General features: G+C 41.0%; 1 protein-coding gene across 1 annotated transcript in view; it reads right to left on the bottom strand.

Moving 5' to 3' along the window:
• Nucleotides 1-22,222, bottom strand: part of MYO16 (myosin XVI) — a 458,605-nt gene that overhangs the window by 14,179 nt on the left and 422,204 nt on the right. The window contains exon 33 of the mRNA XM_049647209.1: nucleotides 11,838-11,929. Within this exon, the coding sequence (XP_049503166.1) occupies nucleotides 11,838-11,929 (92 nt within the window). The remainder of the gene's footprint in view (nucleotides 1-11,837; nucleotides 11,930-22,222) is intronic.

The raw sequence follows: 22,222 nt of genomic DNA, 5'->3' as shown, positions 1-22,222 counted from the left end.
TATATATGGATGTAAGCAATATTCCAGTAATTCTATCATCAGAAGATATAATTTTTGATATCATAAATACTACAGGGGCACCTGGGTGGTTCAGTTAGTTAAGCGTCTGACTCCTGATTTCCACTCAGGTCATGATCTCACTGTTCGTGAGTTCGAGCCCATGTCAGGCTCTCTGCTGGAGGCACGAAGCCTGCTTGGGATTCTCTCTCTCCTCTCTCCTCTCATTGCCCTTCCCCCTGCTCATGTGCACATGCTCTCTCTCTCTCTCAAAATAAATACTTAAACTTTGAAAAACAGACTTCTTTCCAAAAATATATAATAAAAATCACCTGGAAGTGTATAAAATTAATTTGAATCCACTTGGGCTTTAAGATCCAGGCTTTCTATATCATTGACTTCATGAAACTTCTTCCCAATATCACAGTTCAGTTGCTTTAGAACCTATTTCTGACAGAGTCAGTTTTTTTTCCATAAAATAAATTCTTTCACCATAATTAGCTGATTACAATTTCAGCACAATTGAAAACTTTCTGTTCTTTCAGTCTGAATTTTGCATTTAAAAAATGTTAGGCCACATTCGTGTCCAGAACACCACATGTAACAAGTCAGGGAATGAGCGACACAGGTTCCCAAGTGACTCTCTTCCAGTTCTCTTTACCTTGAGCGGAAATAGAGCTGTTTGTCTACATTTTCTCCTTACAGAAAAGGCAAGCGATTACCTTTCACTTAGATTCAGAGCAGACACAAGTTTTCAAACCTGGCAAATGGTTCTCAAGAAAGACAGTACAATAATAGTCCTAATTGATATTTTACATTTAGCCCCTAGCTGTAGTTTACAATGAGAAAGTCTCCCTTTTCTAGACTTAACACTTATCACGGATGCCGATTCCAACTTGTCTTCATTTAAACATCTAGTAATACGTAGAGTTCGCGCCCCTTCAGCCACACTGGCCACCTTGCAACTCAGGCAAGGTCCTATTTCAGGGCCTTTGCTCTCCCCCCACCTAGAATGTTCCACCCTGACATCAGCATGGCACACTCCCTACTTCTTTGCTCTGTCTTTGCTCAATGAAGCTTTTGTTGACTTTCTTAGAACTCGCTACTCAACCCAACCTCCTTCCATACCTGCTCTTGTCACTCCCAAGCTTGCTTATCCTGTTTACCTTTCCTCATATGTTTTATTACCTTTTAGCATTTTATACATCTGACTTAAATATCATTCATTGTTTGCTTTCCAATGCTAGAATTTAACTCCCAGGAGGGCAAGGATGTTTGTTTTATAGACCAAGGTGCCTAGATCTGTGCTGGACACAAGTTGGTACCCAGTAAATATTTGTGGAATGAATAAATGAACCTCTGAAAATTCAGTTCTGTGACACCCACTTCCTTAGAATCCAAAACACTATATGTATCTTATTATATGCTTTAAGTTGTTTTATGCATTATGCATAAATATATGCATATGATTGTGCAGAGTTGCATACAAGAAAAGCACATTGTTTTATACATAAAACATATAAAGGTATATTGTTCTTTATAGCCAATATAAGGGATGTTCCAGAATCTTTTCTGTTCTATGTGACTTTTACATAACACGCCAGCTTTAGAGCCTAATCACCATATAAAATGTGACTTTAATATCCTCCAACCAGTAATGCAACTGCCTGTGATTCTATTTACCAAGTTTATTGGTACATTTTTAACATGAGACTGAATTTAAATATTTGAATAAATTTAGGAAATATTCTATCAGTCTGCTTCTCTTAATTCATCGAAAGCTGCTACCAGATGACAATTACACTGAGTTGGCAATTTATTGAGCGTTTGTGTTGGAATGCAAAAATGATTAGGATACATTCAATGCATTCTCTATATGCTCAAAGTCCCAGGGTCTACACACATGTGCATAATTATAATACAACAAAATAGGTCATATAAAGGAGATATGCACTGTAGAATTACAGGGACCAATTTATAAAGGCAAATGACTACTTTGCTTAGAAGGAGTGCTCAAGGAAAGCCATCAGGAGGCAAGTAATATTAAAGAAGAGTCTAGAAGGTCAGAGATGAATACAGAAAACAGTCCATTTCAGGCAATGTACTCAGCATTGAGAGGAAGTGGGAAACATGGCCTTATATTGTAAAAGGCAGGGGAGAATCGTTATTGGCACAGAAAAATGTAAAACTACATTGTCAATTTACACCATTCTCAAAAATAAAGTCCAGGTAGTTTAAATTCCTAAATGCAAAAAAAAAAAAAAGAAAAAAAATGTAAAAACAACAACAAACCACACACACACACACACACACACACACCCTAAACTTTAAAACATATATGGAGAGAGAGATCTTTATGGCTGCAGGGTAAGAGAACTTTTGGGGGAGGCCTTTCTCAATGAGAAAGATTTTTCAACAAAATCAGTACAACAAAAGCACGATCTATAAAGATAAGGGTTAATCAGTTTGACTATATTAACACTATAAATTTATGTGTGGTAAATGCGTCAGCTGGGCCACAATGAAAGAAGCCCACCTCTGCCTATTTCTCTCAGTAATTATAACTAAACTTTGGACAAAATGCACATCTATCTGAGGACCAGAAAAGTAAACCAAAACAAGTGAACTGTGGAGGGAAATCCAAATTTGGAGAAGGCACGAAGAATAAAGACACACTCGGATTAAGGAAAACTAGGAAGTTCTTGAGTCTGATGGAAATGGAACTAGAAGGAGTGAAGCTATAGAAATGGTAAGTACTGGGATAATAAAAAGAAGATTTTTCTCTACTGAAGTTGTCTGAAGCGTGCATGACAGTTTAAGGCAAAACTTACAACACCTCCTAGGAAAATGTGTTCAATGTATGCAGATATAACGTTTCTGACAACAATTAAGTAGATGTAAAATATGTGACAACTATAAGGAATGTAGATGTAATATATTTATAACTGTGTAGACGTATGTAGATGTAGCACATGTGGTGACTATAAAGTAAAGATCAGCGAAAGAGGTTAAAAGGAACAATACGGTTGACTGCAAATAGAGTGACAGGTGTGTATATATTACAATTGCTAAATCAACTACCAAGAAAACACATACAAAGACATATAGCTGAAATGCCAACAGATAAATTAAAATAGAGAGCTTAAAAATACTCAAATAATCTGAAAGAAAGCATCATTGGGAAACAGAAGAACAAAAACGGTGGTGAGAAACAGAAAAACATAAAATGGACAGAGCAAAATCCAATCACATCCATAATTACATTAAATGTAAATGGTCTGAACACACCAAATAAAATACAAAGACTATCAGACTGGATAAAAATAAATAAGACCCATCTATTTATTGTTTATAAAAATCACAAGTTAAATATAGAGACATAAATAGGTTAAAAGTAAAGGCATGGATTTTCATTGGGATGGTGAGGAGGTTAATAGTTGTGATAATAGTTGCAGAACCCTAAGAGCTTACTAAAAAACCCTGAATTGTATAGTTTAAAGGTGTGAACTGTATGGTATGTGAATTATATCTTAATAAAGCTGTTTAAAAGTAATTAAATGAATGGAAAAACATACCTTGCACACAATGATCAAAAGAATGGTTATTTTAACTTCGGTCAAAGAAGACCTCAGGAAAATGAATATTAATTATCAGAAGTACAAATGATAAACAGATTTATTCATCAAAAAGATGCAATACTCTTCAAGGTCTACACACCTAATGACAAAACTTCCAAAAATATAAGGTAAAAACTGATTAGCCTGAAAGGAAAAGTAGCCAAAATCTCAATTATAGTTGGAGACTCAGGGTGCTCTTCTCTCAGTATTCAGTGGACAGAAAATCAGTCACGATACAGAAGCCCCACACAACACTGTCAATCAACTTGACCCAATAGACATTTCCAGATCACTATATGACAATAGCAGGATACTCCTTTTCATGGAAATTCCACCCAGATAGCGCCTATTCTGGGCCATAGAGTAATTCCTGATAAATTGAAGAGAACTGAAATTATGCAAAGTATATATTCTGAGATCATAATGCAACTAAACTAGAAATAAAAAACCAGAAAGATATCTGGAAAGTCCTCAAATGTTTGGAAGGCAACAACATTAGTTAAAGAGGAAACCCTAAGAGAAATCAGAAAGCATGAATTGAATGAAAATAAAAGCAAAACTATCAGAATTTTCAGAACACAGGTAACATAGCCAGAGATGGGAGTGTACTACATTAAATACTATTAGAAAAAACAGAAGGCATGAAATCAATGTTCTACACTTGCTAAGAAACTAGAAATAGAACAATTATACCCAAAGCAAGCAAAAGGAAGGAAATATTAAAGAGCACAGAAATCAATGAAGCAGAAAAATAATAGAGAATATCAATACAATCAAAAGCTGTTTTTAAAAGATCAATGAAGTTGACAAACTTCTGGTCAGACTAAGAAAACACTATAACCAGGGGCGCCTGGGTGGCTCAGTCGGTTAAGAGTCCGACTTTGGCTCAGGTCATGATCTCACAGTCTGTGGGTTCGAGCCCCGCATCGGGCTCTGTGCTGACAGCTCAGAGCCTGGAGCCTGCTTCCGATTCTGTGTCTCCCTCTCTCTCTGCCCCTCCCCTGCTCATGCTCTGTCTCTCTCTGTCACAAAAATAAATAAAAAATATTTTAAAAAATTAAAAAAAAAAAAGAAAACACTATAACCAAAGTGTTTGTCATGCAAGCAACTGACGAGGAATATTATTCAGAATATGTAAAGAATTCTTTCAAGTCATCTAGAAACTCATGCAAACCAGTTCCGAAATAGGAAAAGGATATCTTTGGGTTACTAGGTCTGAGGACATATGAAAACGCTCGACGGCAACCAGGGAAATGTAAAACAAAGCCATAATAAGATCTGTTTTACACTTACCACATCATTAAAAAAATAAAATTAAATTGAAAAATTAAAAAAGAAAGATTAATTAAACCAAGCGACTTTCAGGAAAAAAGGCGGGGGGAGAAACATCCCCTTTTAGAGGTGTGTTCAACTATTTTGGGGAATTATTGGCAGTAACTCCTATGGTTGAAAATGTGCACCCTCAGAAATGCAGTATTTCCATTTCTAGGGGAAATCTTTGGATTTTTTTTCCCCCTAAATTACAAGTTAGGGGCACATTCTATGATCTTCACCGTAGCACTGTTTGTAACAGTAATAATTTGGAAACTTGCTTTTGATCAAGTTTTCCACTCCACTTTGTCAAACTGCAAACATGTTGTTTTTAAGAAATGTCATGAATATATCTATGGAAACCCTCTTTCTGGGAAAAGTTTAAAGTGGAGGAGGCATATTGACACCTACAGTTATGTTTTTAATTAAAAAATTTTTTTTTGGTGTTGAAAGGGAGCTTCTAGAGGCACCAGTAAGGATCTGTGCCAAAGCCCTGGTTGTAGCCCTCTGGCAAATGTTTGTGCATCTAAGTCCGTGCTGCCATATTGTCACTGGACATTCAGTACATCCCCATGCATCTTTCATAGAGCTCACTGGATTAAGATTCTCAGGACACCCAGAGACACATCCAACCACCTTGTGACCATCTGGAGGAAGACAGTCTGGCTGCCAGAGGCACGGCTGTCCCCTGAGGCTGGAGGTGGCAGCAAGGCGAGACCCACCCTTCCCGCTGGGGCCGGGTGTTCCTAAGGCCTTGTCTCTTCCAATGGACTTGCTCTCTCCCGAGCTTGCTGAGGGAACTTGAATGCAATGTTGTGCTCAGAGCCTGTGAGTGTGTCCCCTGTAATCTCCCTTCCTACTGCCTCCCGCCTACCGCTCCATGTTAAGGCTTTACATTTAACCTTGAGCTAATACTCAGAATGAAACAGCAAATGAGAGCACCATGCATCCAAATGGGGGAAAAAAACACCTCAACAACTAGAAAATAATCTGCAAATCAGTTCAGAGTGACACCTTTATGTACACTGTAAAAGCATACGAATCATCCATTTTTACTTATGGACATGATATAATTTATGGGTACATTCATATTAGTAAAAGTACAAACATGGATGGAGGGTTATGCCCTAATTTCCGGATGGGATTCACCCCGGTGTGGCAGGCGGGGATGGGCTATAGATTTCTCTAAAATATATGGTGCCAGAGCAGATATGGTGAAATGTTACGATTTATTGAAGTTGGGTGTTTTACTCATCACTGTGCTCCCCCCCGCAAATATATAGTATTCCATAGCAAAATGTTTTTGAAAATCACATACATGCCAGCCACATTTTATCAAAATCCCAGAGAAGTGCTGTGTCATGCTGATTCTGTCTAACCCCCTATATATTTTAGATAGCATCTACTATGTTAGAATCAGAATTGATGTTCAGAATACTGACCTTGAAAAAAAAAAAAAGAACACCAAGATAATATAGCAAACATTGTTTATACGCATATATTGTTATATGGCAGGCTGCAGGCTTGACATGTTACATGTATTTTCTTTAATCAATTTGAAAACTAACTGCTACTTTCTGTACCTACCTGCTAAATAACAGTTATGGGATTTATACCCATAAATTTTGTTTTTTCTTTTTCTTTTTAGTTTTGTTTTTCTTTTTCTTTTAGTTTTTTCTTTTCTTTTAATTTTAAAAATTAAATCTTTTTAAGGGAATATTGCAGTTCCTAAGTTAACTCGAATTTGTACTCAACCGCATTTTCTCAGATGCAATGTTACTCCCTCCCTCATACAATGGTATTGACTCACTACAGCCTTCCCATCTGTAAGGTGAGCATGCAGAGATATCACAAGACCTTCTTATTTTGCATTCTTCTCATATTTCTTAAAACTGAATGATCTCTTCATTGATAATAGTCAACGTGTTCACTAGAAAAATATGCATTTGAATGCATTTGGGATAGACACAGGGTGCAATTTTATGGAGGAAAAATACAAAATAGGAGATTTGCTTTTGTCTTTTATTTCGCAAGTTTCTCTGTAACTATACAGGATTCTTCCCTTCTCTTTTGAAAATGCTGCCACTCAACTCATACCATCAAATTAATTTACTGCCTTCATTTCTGGCACATACTATGGAAGTCACGAGGGGTGCGTGCTGATTCCCTGAAACCTCAGCTGTGTGAACGAGCCTCCCATGCTACATCTCGTCTCGTGTTTGCAGCTTATAAATGAAATACTTATACCTTGCCTTTTGAAACAGTTATCTAATTTTTATTTCCCACCATGTGCTTTAGAATCCTCCCTTAATGATTGAGTGTGTCTACATTTTGTTATTTTATCTAGCACTGTTTCTCTGCCATGATACCTATCAGGCATTCACGTGACAAATACGATGAAATACTGAGAAGGCACTGGCTTTATTTAGTGCCCCCACAAGTCTTCACTTTGTTGATATGTGACATTACAAAAAGGTTTCTTTGCTGGTTCAGTAAAACAAACCACATAACAATTTGTCTCTTGACTGTGGATCAATTGACATTGATTACGTTTCTGCTTTCTTTGGTGGCGGTGGTCTGAGTGGGCTAAATACTCATGAAGCTCTTGGGTGCTGGACTGCCACTCTTTTATCTGAGACCACCAATGATTTCTTACGATGGATATTTGAATATGACAGATATTAATAACTTTTTATGCTCTTTAAAAAATCATAACAAAAAGTTTGGTAAATAATATGATAACTGCCCACAACGAAACTCAAAGATCATGAACCACACAATGTCGTCGAGGAGAACAAAACCTGAGAGGAATCAATGGCGAGAAGTGGACGGTGGTAAAGGTAAAATGAAAATGTACATACATAAGGTACGCTCAAGTGAAAAAAGAAAGTGGCCCATTTGTCAATAGCAAGTGTAGAGCCCTAAACAGGTGTATAAATCGACTTCAGGCTGAGGGCAAGAACTGAGAATTTTATTTTATCCCTTCCCTCCTTGTACCCTCCTGCCTTTGGGTCCCTCCCCCACGGGGTTCATGATTTTGCTCTATTTATAATCCACGGGGTTCCTGTGTCAGGTTACCCGGCCTTCTGAGTCAGCAGAGGATTGCAATCACAGTGAAAAGAGCTAAGTCACTCTGGGTTGGAAGGTGCTCTCAGTGTTTCCCTCAGTGCTGAGTCTCCTACCACTGCGTTACTTCGGACGGATCTTTTCATGCCAAATGGCACACACTCCTTTAAAAAAGCTACTATACATCTCATAAAATAGCCAGTAGATAAATGGCATATTATTTTTATAAACACCATCTAATTTCAAAACCGACCTGGATCTCTGGGATTGCAGAGTTGAGCGCTGGGAAGTGCCACAAAGCCCCCATCAGGGCCAGCGTGCGGGATTGCAAGGTATCACGCACTCGCTGCTGGCTGTGTAAGGTCATGGCTATTCTATTTTGCTCCACAGCAAGGACCCACAGAGCCTTCGCTATAAGGAGCAACAATGAACACAGCCACATTCACGATATGGCTAAGGTCCCAGCTTTCATTATTTTCAAATATTTCAAGGGCAATATATTTTCACTACTTTTTAAAAATTGTTGAAGTTTATTTTTGAGAAAGAGAGAGAGACAGAATGCGAGCAAGGGAGGGGTAGAGAGAGGGGGAGAGGCAGAATCTGAAACAGGCTCCAGGCTCTGAGCTGTCAGCACAGAGCACAACGTGGGGCTCGAACCCACGAAGAGTGAGATCATGACCTGAGCTGAAGTTGGATGCTTACCCGACGGAGCCACCCAGGCGCCCCTATTTTTACTACATTTCTGTGAAGTCATTATGTTTTGCAAAGTGTAAGAAATGTTATGATGGAAAAGAACATAAACTACATTGTCTCTCCTCTGCACCTTGAGGAAAGAGACTACTAGTCTTTGCTGAGGCGCTACCCTCATGAGAAAACATTCCACGTCTATATCGGTGTCAGTGAAAATTCTTATTTGCGAGCCATGAAAAGTAATTCTGGACATCTGAACAGGTGGGACCTTCATTGGAAGGTGAGAGAGAGAGACCGGAGCGAGAAGGAAATTGTGTGGCAAGTGGGCAGGAATCCAAGTGGATTCAATGCCCGGAGGTCATCGTAACACTGCCTAACAGCTGCCCCAGAGGGAAGTCACCTCTGCCACATGTCACCTCCTTGGTGACATCTACTCTTCTCGTCCCTTCCATCATATGTCTCTCACGCCATAATCCACGGTTGACAGATTGGCTGAGCCCCCCTCACACATATCGTCTACCTCACAAAGGAGGGAAGGAAGGATGAGCCTCTCCCTTTCTGTTTTCATCGTGAGATATCTCAGCATGTGACTGGCAGCTAAAAAGCCAAGTCATAAATGTCCACCATGGCTATTTAGGTTTTTGTCCTGACCAAAAAGTCTTCAAACTGTGTGAAAAAGTTGGATAACTCCTGCAGTGCTTTTAATGGGTTTTGGTCACGTTCATTCTCAGGAATAGGACATATGATCTTGATATCCGTTCAAACCATGCACTCCAAATTTTCCCTATGATCTTTGGCAAATGACCGAATCTGTTTCCTGTTTTCTTTATCTACAATAATGCACATGCATTTTATCTTTCTTAAAGGGATTTCACTAAAATCCTTGATGATGCCAATTAAACTCTAGACCTCCACAAAGAGAAATTCAATTTGTAGTCAACATTTAATTTTACTGCTACATACCCAATCAGTCGAGGGCTGATTTTATAGAATTCTTATCTAATTGCATTAGTAGAAAATTTAAAATGCGATATGCCTGTATGTGTCCATATTTCCTGTGGAATATGTCACACAAGAGTCGTTTTCGCAGAAAGACGTGTGGCCATTAAATGCGCAATTTCACATAACTCTTACAGCTTTTCAACAGCGAGAAACGTGTCCTAGCATGAGAATCCTCACACTTTACAGGGAAGAAAATGAGCCTGGTTTCCTGCTCCCTTGAAGAAAGGCACTGTGAGATGACTGCAAGCCAAGACTGTTTGCATCTGAACAAAAAGTCCCCGCTGACAGGTAGGAATGGACACTAATTCCTCATGATCTTTCCCATCTCTATTTGCTTCTTAGCCGAACCCATGCAAGACCAGGGAAAAAGTTACAGAGAAGCCTGTTTTATGCACCTTCTTTCAAAATTAACCCTTTCTCTATGAACCACGTTATAGTGGGAGCCCCGGAAAGGGTGTCAGGTGGCCGGCATCTGTGCTCTGAAATGTAGGAGTCAGTCTTCTAATAAAAATCAAACCGGTGTTCCTTACAAGTAGGCTCCCCTGTGAATTCTCTCAGATAAAGCATCTGTAAGGCTTACAAAGTAAAGTCAATACATCTCTAAGGACCAGAGGGGAGATAGTGCGATCCGTTATTGTAGTCTATCAGCATCTTCTTTCTATTTCAGTCCCTATACATTAGTGCAAGTGATTTGAACCGACTGCATACTGTAAGATTTATTTTTAAGATTAAAGTTATTGATTTTTCTCACTACCTCACCAGTGTTATTTGGAAAAAATCTCAGCTGATGCCAATAGACTAATCTATATAATGCCAAGTATGCAGAGGAAAACAGATCAGTGGCTGGGTTGTCGACTTTATGGAAGTATCTGGATACTCCATTGAGTTTTTTAAAAAGATTTTGATGTAGATATTTGACATCATCAAAGTGGTACTATAGCTCCATACAAAATAAGAACCCTGTTGCTAAAGCAATAATTTTGACCCTGTTGATAACAAGCTCTTTGATACATTGTTGGGTGTGTTTCACCTTGAAATGCAAAGTCATCTTTTTGAAGATAATGACCAAAAACAGTATTTTAAATATTTTAAAATTCAGCATTAAAAGAACACTAAATTATATGATATAAATCCTTTTTCTTTCTAAACACACTAGTGGTGTCGTTGGTTTTTTGTTTGCTTTTTTCTTAAAGCGATAATCTTCTTTAGTGTGGTGAACTTTTTAAAGCCAAACACATTAAGCATATACACAAAATCACTGAAACATGTCAAAAACGGCTTTGTGAACTGTAATCTCATTTTGGCTTTATAGTGTTCTGATCATACGATACATTTTCTTTACCTATTTTTTTACGTTTATGCATTTTGAGAGAGAGAGACAGAGAGACAGACAGAGAGAGAGAGAGAGAGAGAGAGAGAGAGGGAGAAAACACAAGTGGGGGATGGGCAGAGAGAGAAAGAGGGAGAATCCCAAGCAGTATCCCTGCGGTCAGTGCACAGCCCGATGTGGGGCTTGATCCCAGGAACTGTGAGATCATGACCTGAGCCGGAATCAAGAGTCGAACGCTTAACCAACTGAGCCACCCGGGTGCCCCTAAAGTAAGCTCTATGCCCACGTGGGGCCTGACCTCACGACCCCAAGATCCAGAGTCATGTGCCCCCATATGCTATATTTTAAATCAATCTGGACTATGTGGAATTTAGAGGCAGTCAACGAGATAAGATGGCGTGCTGTAACACCACTGGTGCCTCCAGCATTTTATTTCTGTGCGCTTTGCCCTCAGAGTCCTATTTTAGCCGAGGTCAAATGCGGAAACTATGTTAGCATCACTCGGTGGACGTAACATCGTCTTCATCTGACAGTGATTTTTTAAAGACCACAACATAAATTATGTCTACAATATTCAATTTAAAAGTATTACATTTTGTTTGTTTTGGGCATTCTTCTTCTTCCCCTTCTAACCAGCAGAGAGCTGGAGTCTGCTGACAGAGAGAGAGAGGGATGTTGAGCTGGAGATAACTTAGGGACGGAGTGAGAGCAAACGTGTCGTCTAGTCCAGGAGGAACGTACATTCTTGGTCACGCCACACCAAGTCTCTGGTCGTAACTTATTTCCAGCTGTCACTCCAAATGTGAATATCTGAGGGTCCTTACCTGAGTGGTGTGGGTCTCTCTCTGTCTCTGAAACGATGAGGTCGTGAAGGTGCTCACAGAAAATCTGGGGAACCCCTCTTCTTCAGGTAAACCTGTTGAGGTCAACACCAAGTCGAGGTTAAGTTGGGTGTCCTTCCCCCAAATAAAAAAAGCTGTGTACTTACTGCCAAAAAGTCGACTTTTTACATCTCATGGATGGAAATGATGGTCAGCAAATACTCATTGGATAAAAATTTCCTAAGGAAACATGGGAACACAAAATACTGTTGCAATTCCATTAAATAAAAGAGGCAGGATGTTGAAAAAAGCAATGAAGGGATGGTGAGGAAATGTTCCATAATGGCACAAAGTGAGCAGAGAAGTACTGTAGGGGAAACTGAGGATAGTTTGGTGAAGCAGGGACAGCAGTGGGAGGAGCCTAAGGGCCTCAGAGAGTGAACGGGTACCTTGGGCCACTACAGTGGAAAGTTGGCATCTCATTTGGGCCGCAGGGAGGCGAAGAGGGGAGTGGAGGACAGACCAGACATTATCGAGTCTACGTGTCACACGAACTCCATTGGCTAGTGTTCACACACAATGGGGAGGAAGGGGTTGGTGGACTCCTATGAGGAAAAGGCCACGGTAGCTGCCCACCCCCAGCAGACCAATTCATCACCAGCCTTGCAGGACAAATAGAGGGTTCAAGGACATGGATAGCCCCCACTGAAATACTACAGAGTCCCCATAGGCACCAAAGGATTTTATCAGTGATCCCTCACGATAGAAACAGGGTTTCTCCACCTCAGCGCAGCTGGCCTTTGGGCTGGAAGTTTCTCTGTTGTGGGGCTGCCCTGTGCACTGTGGGATGGTTAGCAGCATCTCTGGTCTCTGCCCTATATGGTAGTAACACCTCACGACTGAGAGAGCCAAAAAATGTCCCCCTGGTGGCAAAACCACCGCTGACTCAGCACCAACAGGAGACAGGGGTTGAGAGTCACCACAAGTGACTTGTTCATAAAGATAAAAGCAAAAATGAACGACTGGGATCTCATGAAGATAAAAGGCTTCTGCACTGCAAAGGAAACAATCAACAAAACTAAAAGGCAACCGAAAGAATGGGAAAAGGTGTTTGCAAATGACATATCAGACAAAGGGCTAGTATCCAAAATTTATAAAGAACTCACCAAACTCCACACCCAAAAAACAAATAATCCAGTGAAGAAATGGGCAGAAGACATGAATAGACACTTCTCTAAAGAAGACATCCAGATAGCCAATAGGCACATGAAAAGATGCTCAATGTCACTCCTTATCAGGGAAATACAAATCAAAGCCAGACTCAGATACCACCTCACACTAGTCAGAGTGGCTAAAATGAACAAATCAGGAGACTATAGATGCTGGCAAGGATGTGGAGAAACAGGAACCCTCTTGCACTCTTGGTGGGAATGCAAACTGGTGCAGACACTCTGGAAAACAGTGTGGAGGTTCCTCAAAAAATTAAAAATAGATCTACCCTTTGACCCAGCAATAGCACTGCTAAGAATTTACCCAAGGGATACAGGAGTGTTGATGCATAGGGGCACTTGTACCCCAGTGTTTATAGCAGCACTTTCAACAATAGCCAAATTATGGAAAGAGCCTAAATGTCCAACTGACAAATGGAGAAAGAAGATGTGGTTTATACACACAATGGAATACTACTTGGCAATGAGAAAGAATGACCATTTGCAGCAACGTGGATAGAACTAGAAGGTATTACGCTAAGTGAAATAAGTCAGGCAGAGAAAGACAGACACCATATGTTTTCACTCTTATGTGGATCCTGAGAAACTTAACAGAAGACCATGGGGGAGGGGAAGGAAAAAAAAAGTTGGAGAGGGAGGGAGCCAAACCATAAAAGACTCTTTAAAACTGAGAACAAACTGAGGGTTGATGGGGGGTGGGAGGGAGGGGAAAGTGGGTGATGGGCATTGAGGAGGGCACCTGTTGGGATGAGCACTGGGTGTTGCATGGAAACCAATTTGACAATAAATTTCATATTAAAAAAAAAAAAGATGGAAACATGAAAAGAAGAAAATTACCTGACGGAATGAGCTCAATCCAGGGGCCTTAAATTATGAAGTGATAGCTGCTCTTCTCTAAAATTGTAATTAACTAGTATGGTATAATTGATCAGACATATACAGGCTTCCCAAATTCAAGATCATTAGGAAATCACTGCACGCCTTTTCAGATCAGGAGTGAGTGAGCTCCCCAGGAAGTCCACAGAACCCTATCAGCACATAACAAGCCCCCCTACCCCCAGTCAATCTTCCTGTTACAGATACAAAGGCCTTGGCATGGAAAGGTTAGCTTCATCGACACCAGGCACACTGGGGCCAGCACCTGGAAAGGGACAGGCCTACACATGGAAGTCATGGGGCAAGATGGGCCCTGGCCACAAGCAACAGCAATGTCTGAAGTTGGCCAGGGGAAATTATATTAGAGACTGGCATAGCAGGTGTGGGAAAGGGGCCAATCAATCAGTGTTTGAGTGATCTGGAAACTAAACCAGGAGGGAGGAATGATGGACATCTGAGATCAGTCACAAATTGGAATCCCAGGCATCCAAATAAGCAGGGAGTCAGCAAAAACTGGGTGTCCAGGCAGGAAGGCACAGCCGAGTCCGGGATTCATGTGTAGCAGGAGTGTCAGAGGTGTGGGGGCTGGTGGGGGAAACAGAGAGCTTACTGACAAGCAAGGACAGATGTCCACCTTCTGGAGCACTGGGTTCCAGGAATTGGACGGTGGGGGAGAAAGCTGTCATCCATTTTCCAAAACTAAATTATAAATCAGAAGTTTACGCCCCAAATAAAACAGAAACTCAGTGTGCCGAGGATACAGACTCAGAGCCAAATCAATAGCATAATGTGCTATATATCACGTCATAAAGAAAGTTAAGAAGTATTTGTGGTCATTATCTGAGTAAGGCACTGGGAAATACGATGACTAAAGGAAAGTCCTGCCATTGCACAGGAGTGGCCTTCCACCAGAACACACGGCAGGGTGATTTGTGGGTTAGTCAGCATCCTGGAGAGAGCAGGGGTGAATTCTGATGGAGGGGATTAGGGGAATGTGATGGTGGGGACGCCAAAGGGTCTGGGCATTCCGGGACGAGAAGGCTCCGAATGGTCAAGAAGGTGAGATGGGCCTCCTTGGGAGAGCTCCAGGGAAGAAGTTCCAGATGGTTCCATGCCTCAAGAAAGGACCACTGAGAGGGTGAGGCCAGCGGGGGCCCCTGCAGAATGTGCTGGAAGGTAGAGAGATCAAGGGCAAGCACTTCACATGCCATCTCACAGACGTCTGACAGTAGCCTGTAAGCCACGGACAACACTGTGGGTTTCCAGAGGGGATGGGATGTGATGCCATTTTACCTGAGTGGTGAGTGAAGAGGCATTTCTTACCTGTTGACTAAAGAAATCACTGATCCCAGAACCTGTGGCAGGGTCACCAGGGTAGGGACAGAGGGTGTCAGTGTGGGGCAGGTGAATGTGTGGGGACCCCGGTGTGGCGGGGGGGGGGGGGTCAGGGAGAAGAAAGCGGTGCTGGAAAGCTTGCCGTGGATGGTATCTCCTCCCCTTGGGCAGGTGCAGGTTGGGGGAGGAGCTGAGACTGACCAGCCTGGGGTGCAGAAAACCCTGCCTGGATGTCTGTAGCAAACAGGTGGGAGAACCCCACTTGGGCCAATATACCCAGCAAATGGAAGCAGCAGATAAAGTAATAGCCAGGCAGCCCTGGAGGTGCAGAGGATGTTAGAAGGCAGAGTTTTGTTCCGCTTTGTTTTTGACCCAAAAGATTTCTATCTTATTGTCATATCGGAAGCAGCACGTGTTAAAGGCAAATAATCTAACAGTGACACCAGAAGAAAAAAAAATGTGGAGGAAAAATGTATTACTATCTCTATTTGAACATTTAAAAATAAAAATATGCCAAAAATAAAAATTTATACATATATAAAAATATTTTACATAAATTTTATATATAAATATAAAATATTAAAAAATGAAAAAGAATACAGAATATTTAAATACACTAAATAAAAGGCTCTACTGTTCTTAAAACATCCTACAAATAAAAATAAAGGACCTACTGGCAGATTTTAAAATATGGGAAAAGAATATGTATAGAGAGGAAAGAGAGTATATGGCCCCTAAATGATAAACATGTTCATTTTCATTAAGTACCCAAAGAAATGCACATAAAGGTAACAATAACTTAGCCACCTTATTGGTCAAGATAACAAATATTTCAAAACTTTTTGTTACTGAAATTTCATACACATATAAGAGTCAAGAGAATACGCAAGGAAAGTCCACGTGCCCATGACCAAGCTTTGGGATGTTCGTTATTTCAATTTTGTTTCATTTACTTCTCATTAGCTTTGAAAAAAAGAAAGAAAAGAAAAGATGTAGCAATTGTGTCATTTCACCTGTCAGCTAGCCAAAGACCCCAGAAAAGGCCCCAAGTCTTGGGGTAAAGAATTCTACTGTGTTCCTACCAAGTTAAAGGTTCTTGATCAGTGCTGGGGGCCATCGAAGGTCAATCTGGAACCTTTATTTGTCGACTTCCATTGAAGGCTTCTACCACGGACAATTGCTCGCACATACTCATGAACGTGCTTTCGTTTTCTTGCAGCCACAGCCTTGTCCCCAGACCCCATTCTGTGGTGATAATTCCCAGTGGATGTAGTTCTGTGTCCTCAACACATTCTTACTACAGCGGCAACAGTGGGCCTCAAAATGCTAAGCATGTCCATTTGATATGAAACCATCCGTTTAAGGAGCCATGCTTGTCCAAATTAGAGCAAGGGCTAAGATCTTCTGAAACTGTCCCTGTCCTACCCCCCAGATACCCAGCTCTTCTGTTCAAAGAAAGCATGCAGAGGCTTCGAGAAGGCATTCCCCACCTGCTGATCTGGGCCACGTAATAGATGGCAGCACTCTGTACAACATGCTGTTTGGCACTGGGGCTTGGCAGGGGGAGTCAGGAAGTCATCAGCCTTGATCCAGGGGCCAGGTAGAGGGAGGAGGCTCCCTGCTCCTCTCCCTGAGCAGTGGGTGCTGCTCAGAGCTTTGTCAATTCATCCTTCCCCGGGATGTTCAGGGGAAGTGGTATTTAGGACACTCTCCTCATCATGTGTGGTGTGGATCCAGGCCCTGGACTTCCCTGAGTTTGTAAGGTGATTTTGCAAAGGGGGAGACTCTGCGGCGGTGAAGTCTACGCATAAAACCCTGGGGGTTTATGTAGAGCCTTCTAAGAAGAGAAGAATAGGGCAGGCTGGAGAGGGTGGTGTGGCTCTGAGTCTTAAGTAATGAACCCCTCAGAATCTGCCAGTCACAATCCCTGAGGCTCTGTTGGGACCCAAGTGTGTTTAGTTGATAGCAATATATGATTCTCCTTGTGTGTCCTCCCAGCTTACCAAATACCTCCGATCTCGAAGTCATGATTCTCCTGGTTTTTGTGAAACTGCATGCTGGCGTTCCCGTCTCTGATCATTTATTCCGTATCTCCACGCCTGTCCTTCTCAAAGTACGTTTCTCAAAGCTTGGCACTCCACATGGTTTTGTGGTCAGATTTTCTCCTCGTTTCTCTTTAAAACTTTTCCTCTGATGCTGCAAATGATCCCCATTTCTCCAGCTCCCGTGAAAATCCTGCCTTCCCTATCTTTCCCTCCTGGAGCTCCCCTTAGACTCCCGAATTATCACCAGCATTTATGTCACGACTGTCTACCGCCAGAAGTCCTTCTCATCGCTTGAACTCCAAACCCAACCCACAGGATAAACCTCTCAGAACTCCGTTTCTTCTGTGAAAGAGTGTGCTGTTCTCTTCCTCCTATCCCAGTCCATCCTGGAACATTCTCCTTGGTGTTAATAGGATCAACACACACCTGCTGTTCCCAACCTCGGGTTTTGTTCCACTCTTCACCCTGAGTAACACAATCAGGGAAGTTCCTCCAAAACAGCCGATGTATGGTGCCCCACCCTCTCCAAGCAAAGACCAGTCTTCCAGAGACACTCTTTGAACTGGCATTCAACGCCATCTTATTCACTGACCTATGCCATCAAAGTAGCTCACTCCCATCCTGCCACGGAGATATATTTTCTTCCCTGGAAGGTGTGCCCTTCTAGTCTGAATCTCATTCATTTTGAAAATCCCAATCCTCACCAGGAGCATCTGTAAAATCCCAGCCCTCGTGAATCTCTTCCTCCACGTGGTGGCCACACCAGAGCACTCCTTTTTTGTGTGGTTGACCTGACACTTGTCACTGGCTGCCCTGTTCTGTGATCTCTCTTGACACATAATGCTAATGCTCTACATATGCTCTGCTTATACCCAAAGAGCACCCCGTGATTCGCTTAGACTCCCCACGGCTCTGCACGCATTGCACAATGCCTGCATGCAACTGGTGCTTAATAAATGCTTTTTGACTGATGTGCACCTGCCTCTCACTAGGCTTCTTCAGGCCATTCTGTCCTTTATATTATTTTGAATCTTCGAACCCTCCAAGGGATAAAACAGAACCTTTCCTGGAACGCTCCCATAAATCCCGACGTCCATTCATTCCGCCAAAATGATATGCGAGTTTGACTCTATGCATGTGTGTATTGGGGTCGATGTCATTACCATAGATTCTAGCATTACAGTCTGTCTGGTCTTGGACAAATTAATTCGCGGCCTTGTGCCTTATCGACATCATGCATTTTTGTTTTTATTGGACACATTTTTCAGTGATCTAGCTCCAAGAAACCTAAGCTTTTCTGCTGTGTATTAGGTAATGTATATAGAGCACTATTTGGGGTGGCATCATTGTACCAGATCCTCATAACAATCCCATATGGCAGGTCCCTTGATTATCCCCATTTTTAAGATGAGAAAACAGAGGACCAGAAAGGTTAAGTAATTTGCTCACAGCCATGGAATCAATGAACCTCAGAGCTGGGGCCTGAGCACAGGCAAACAGGAACAATGCAGCGTTGCCAGGAAAGAACAGTCAGCCTTTGAATCCAGCTGTTTTTAATCGGGGCTTCTTAACTACAGTGGAGGAGATTTAATTAAATGGAGTCCAAATTAGCAATTATTCAATATGACTTCAAAATATTTTTAGCCAGAAGGAGTGGGGCAGGGCTTTCTACATGCCCGAGAAGCTGGCTTTCTTTGCAAAGCTACCTTCTGCTGCTGAAAATAGATAATTGCACAATATTCCAGATTGTCAAGTGAAGGCTTGCTTCCTCTGGCAGTCAGCTTTTGAGTCAGACAACAGTATGAGTTCCAAAGAATCTATACAATTCCCATAAACAAAGTGATGTTGTAAAACGTATATGTGAATGTTTTTCACGGGCTCCAACCAGAGGAGCCCTGCCAGCATTCCACATCTACCTCGAGCAGGGCTGACGAAAAGCCGTTTTTAGATGTTTCCAGAATCACTGGGGTTTGGTGCTCCAGTGGCGCTCGATTCAATACGGAATCTACAAAAAATGCAGAGTTCCAGGTCCCAGAGCGTCCTATCCACTCTGTCCCTACGGAAAGCCCTTTACACCGCAGATAACCCTTACTGCGCACCGACGATAAACATAACGCAAATAAAAAGAGAGACAGTCGTCACAGAATGATAAATGTAAAATCAAGTGTAATGACTGTGTTCTTTAGTTGCCATTTGTTTCCTGATGCCCAGCAATAAAATGTATATTCACTGAGCAGCAAGCAAGCAAATCGTACTGAACATAAAATGGCCTGGCTGGAATTTCTTTATGTCTTTATTTCCCCCCACGAAATAAACATCTTTATACTCACAATATTTTGTGTGATACAACGAAAATGTCCTAACACTGAAAACTGTTCTTTAATCTAATGATAAATAACCAGAAGTCCAGGGAATAATTAAGTATACCAAAAAAGATCTAAGTCTGTGTTCACATCAGTAAAAGGATGGCAATTAAAGTAAATGATAGCTATAATTACCCACACATAACTATATTTCAGCAAACGAACAAACAGAGAATTATTTCTGGGAAGCAGAGGTAGCATGCAGATCCTGGCATTCAAGATAAATCATTTCCTAGAAAAATAACACTATTTCTGATTCAATTAGAATTCCAAGTTATTTTAAACATTTATTTCCATCTTGTGCCTTTATTTAGAAAGCACACTGACTATCCCTGGTGAATTAGGAATCGGTACCAGTAACCGCTTTCAGAGCGAGGATGGGTCACACCTACATCAGGCGTGGCACAGGTGTAATATCGGGTCAGTTCTTATACTGATGGGCAGAAGTTTTCTGACTCCACACCCTGCACAGAACTTACTGGTCCCTGCGTAACATGCAACATGGCCCCGGTCGGTAAGTGCTTACCCAGTGCTAAGCACTGTGCCCGATGCTGTAATGATGATGGGAAGGTGGCAGGAGACGGGACATCCATGGTGTTCACGAAAGTAGAACCACATAAACGTGGCAAGTGGCTTTGAAAGACTGAAATCCCAACTGAAATAATTTTCCTTTTGTGCGTGTGGCTCCTGATTATTTCCAAGGGATCATCAATTAATGACAACTCAGAACTAGCTTTATTTTAAACTCTGGTCCCTATGAGATTTAAGGGGTAGTGTGTTCTAGGGCCTGAACATTTGTCAGATGCTGAAGGTGAGAAGCCCGAGAGCCCTACATATTTAATGTGATATTATTAATTTCAGGCAATGTATTCCAAAAAAATTTCCATCTGGGGCTAGAGGATTTCTTGTCTGTTCCATTGGTTTTTGACTTTACTTTGATTTTTAGAGTAAAACTCACAGATTTTTGTATGAGGTTTTCCAGGATTATTGTCCAAGCCATAACGTTTGGCTTTTGACTCAAGACACAGACAAATTAAATAATTTGGTGACAAGAAGTTTCTATTTTCTCTTTCTTTATGGTAGGGTAAACTTCACCCAAGGAGCTAGGGAGAAGGACATTGGGTGAAATTTTAGCAAAAATGAATGAGAATAAGGTCATCTTTCTTAAATAGATGTGTATTCAGTTTTGGTCATTCTAACATATTTTAAATTCCTTTTTTTTTTTTTTTTGTTTAGTGGTGATCTTTAAATCCTCCAAAATTGCAAGGAAAACAGGTATTAATTACTTTCTTAATAGGTACGTGTAGTCCTTGTGAAATATACTTCTATCGCATACTTGCTGGCTATTATTGTCACTCAAATTCCATTTTTATTATATTAGGACTATTTAAGTTCAATATAAGGGTATACAATTGTTTTTGTTATCTTTACCTCCTCACAAAGGAATTACTTCTCACATCAGAGATTTCAGAAAGTAACCATCTTAATTTTTTTTTAATTTAAAAAATTTTTACTTTACGTATGTATGTATGTATGTATTAATTTATTCAGAGAGAGTGAGTGCATGTGCGGTCGGGGGTGGGGCCAGAGAAAGAGGAAAAGACAGAATCTTAAACAGGATTCACACCCAGTGTGCCTGATGTAGGGCTAAATCTCAGGACCGTGAGATCATGACCTGAGAGGAAATCAAGAGGTGAATGCTTCACAGACTGAGCCACCCTAACTCCCCAGAAATTCACCATCTTAAAAGAAAGATTGTATCTAAAAAAAAAAAAAAAAAAAAAAAAAAGAAGATCGTATCTGTATACGTCCAGCTAAACAGATGCACGTAGATGTGAACGTCAAACATTGACATGGGGAGTTTTACAAAACTCCTCTTTTAATTAAGATGTTGTCTCAAGGGTGGAAAGGTGGGAGATAATCTTGCTGTCTGACAGCTTATTTACTGTAAATCCTGGCAGCCCTAAAGGATGGAGTGTCATGTACTGAACACACGTATGGCTATCTGTAATCAACTCAGATTTGTAGTTGTTGACAGAGATAGAACACGGTATTCCAAATGGGGGGAGAACAGTAAAACTACATCCATGTATAACTCAAACTTTATAAAAATAAAGCCAAATATACAATGTAGATACACGCATTTGTGTGAAAAAATAAAACTCAACACAGTGGAACAAAAGACATTTTTGGAGTATTTCTAGGTAATAGGATTGATGGTAGTTTTTATTCTTTATTATTCTTCCCTAAAAGAATTGTTCTTCGCACTGCTCTAAAACATGTATAATTTTCATAACATGCATGAAATTATAAATGCCACATTAATAATATGTTATTTTTAAAAGCTGTGAAATTCAGTCAGGAGACGATGTTTAGAAAGGTCAAAACTGGGGCACCTGGGTGTCTCAGCTGGTTATGTGTTTGACTCTTGACTTCAGCTCAGGTCATGATCTCCCAGGATCGGGATCGAGCCCTGCGTTGGGCTCTGTGCTGACAGGGCAGAGCCTGCTTGGGATTCTGTCTCTCCCTCTTTCTCTGCC

The sequence above is a fragment of the Panthera uncia genome (genome assembly GCF_023721935.1).
Source record: "Panthera uncia isolate 11264 chromosome A1 unlocalized genomic scaffold, Puncia_PCG_1.0 HiC_scaffold_16, whole genome shotgun sequence".
Classification (NCBI taxonomy): Eukaryota; Metazoa; Chordata; class Mammalia; order Carnivora; family Felidae; genus Panthera; species Panthera uncia.
This window is presented reverse-complemented; position numbering and strand designations above follow the sequence as displayed.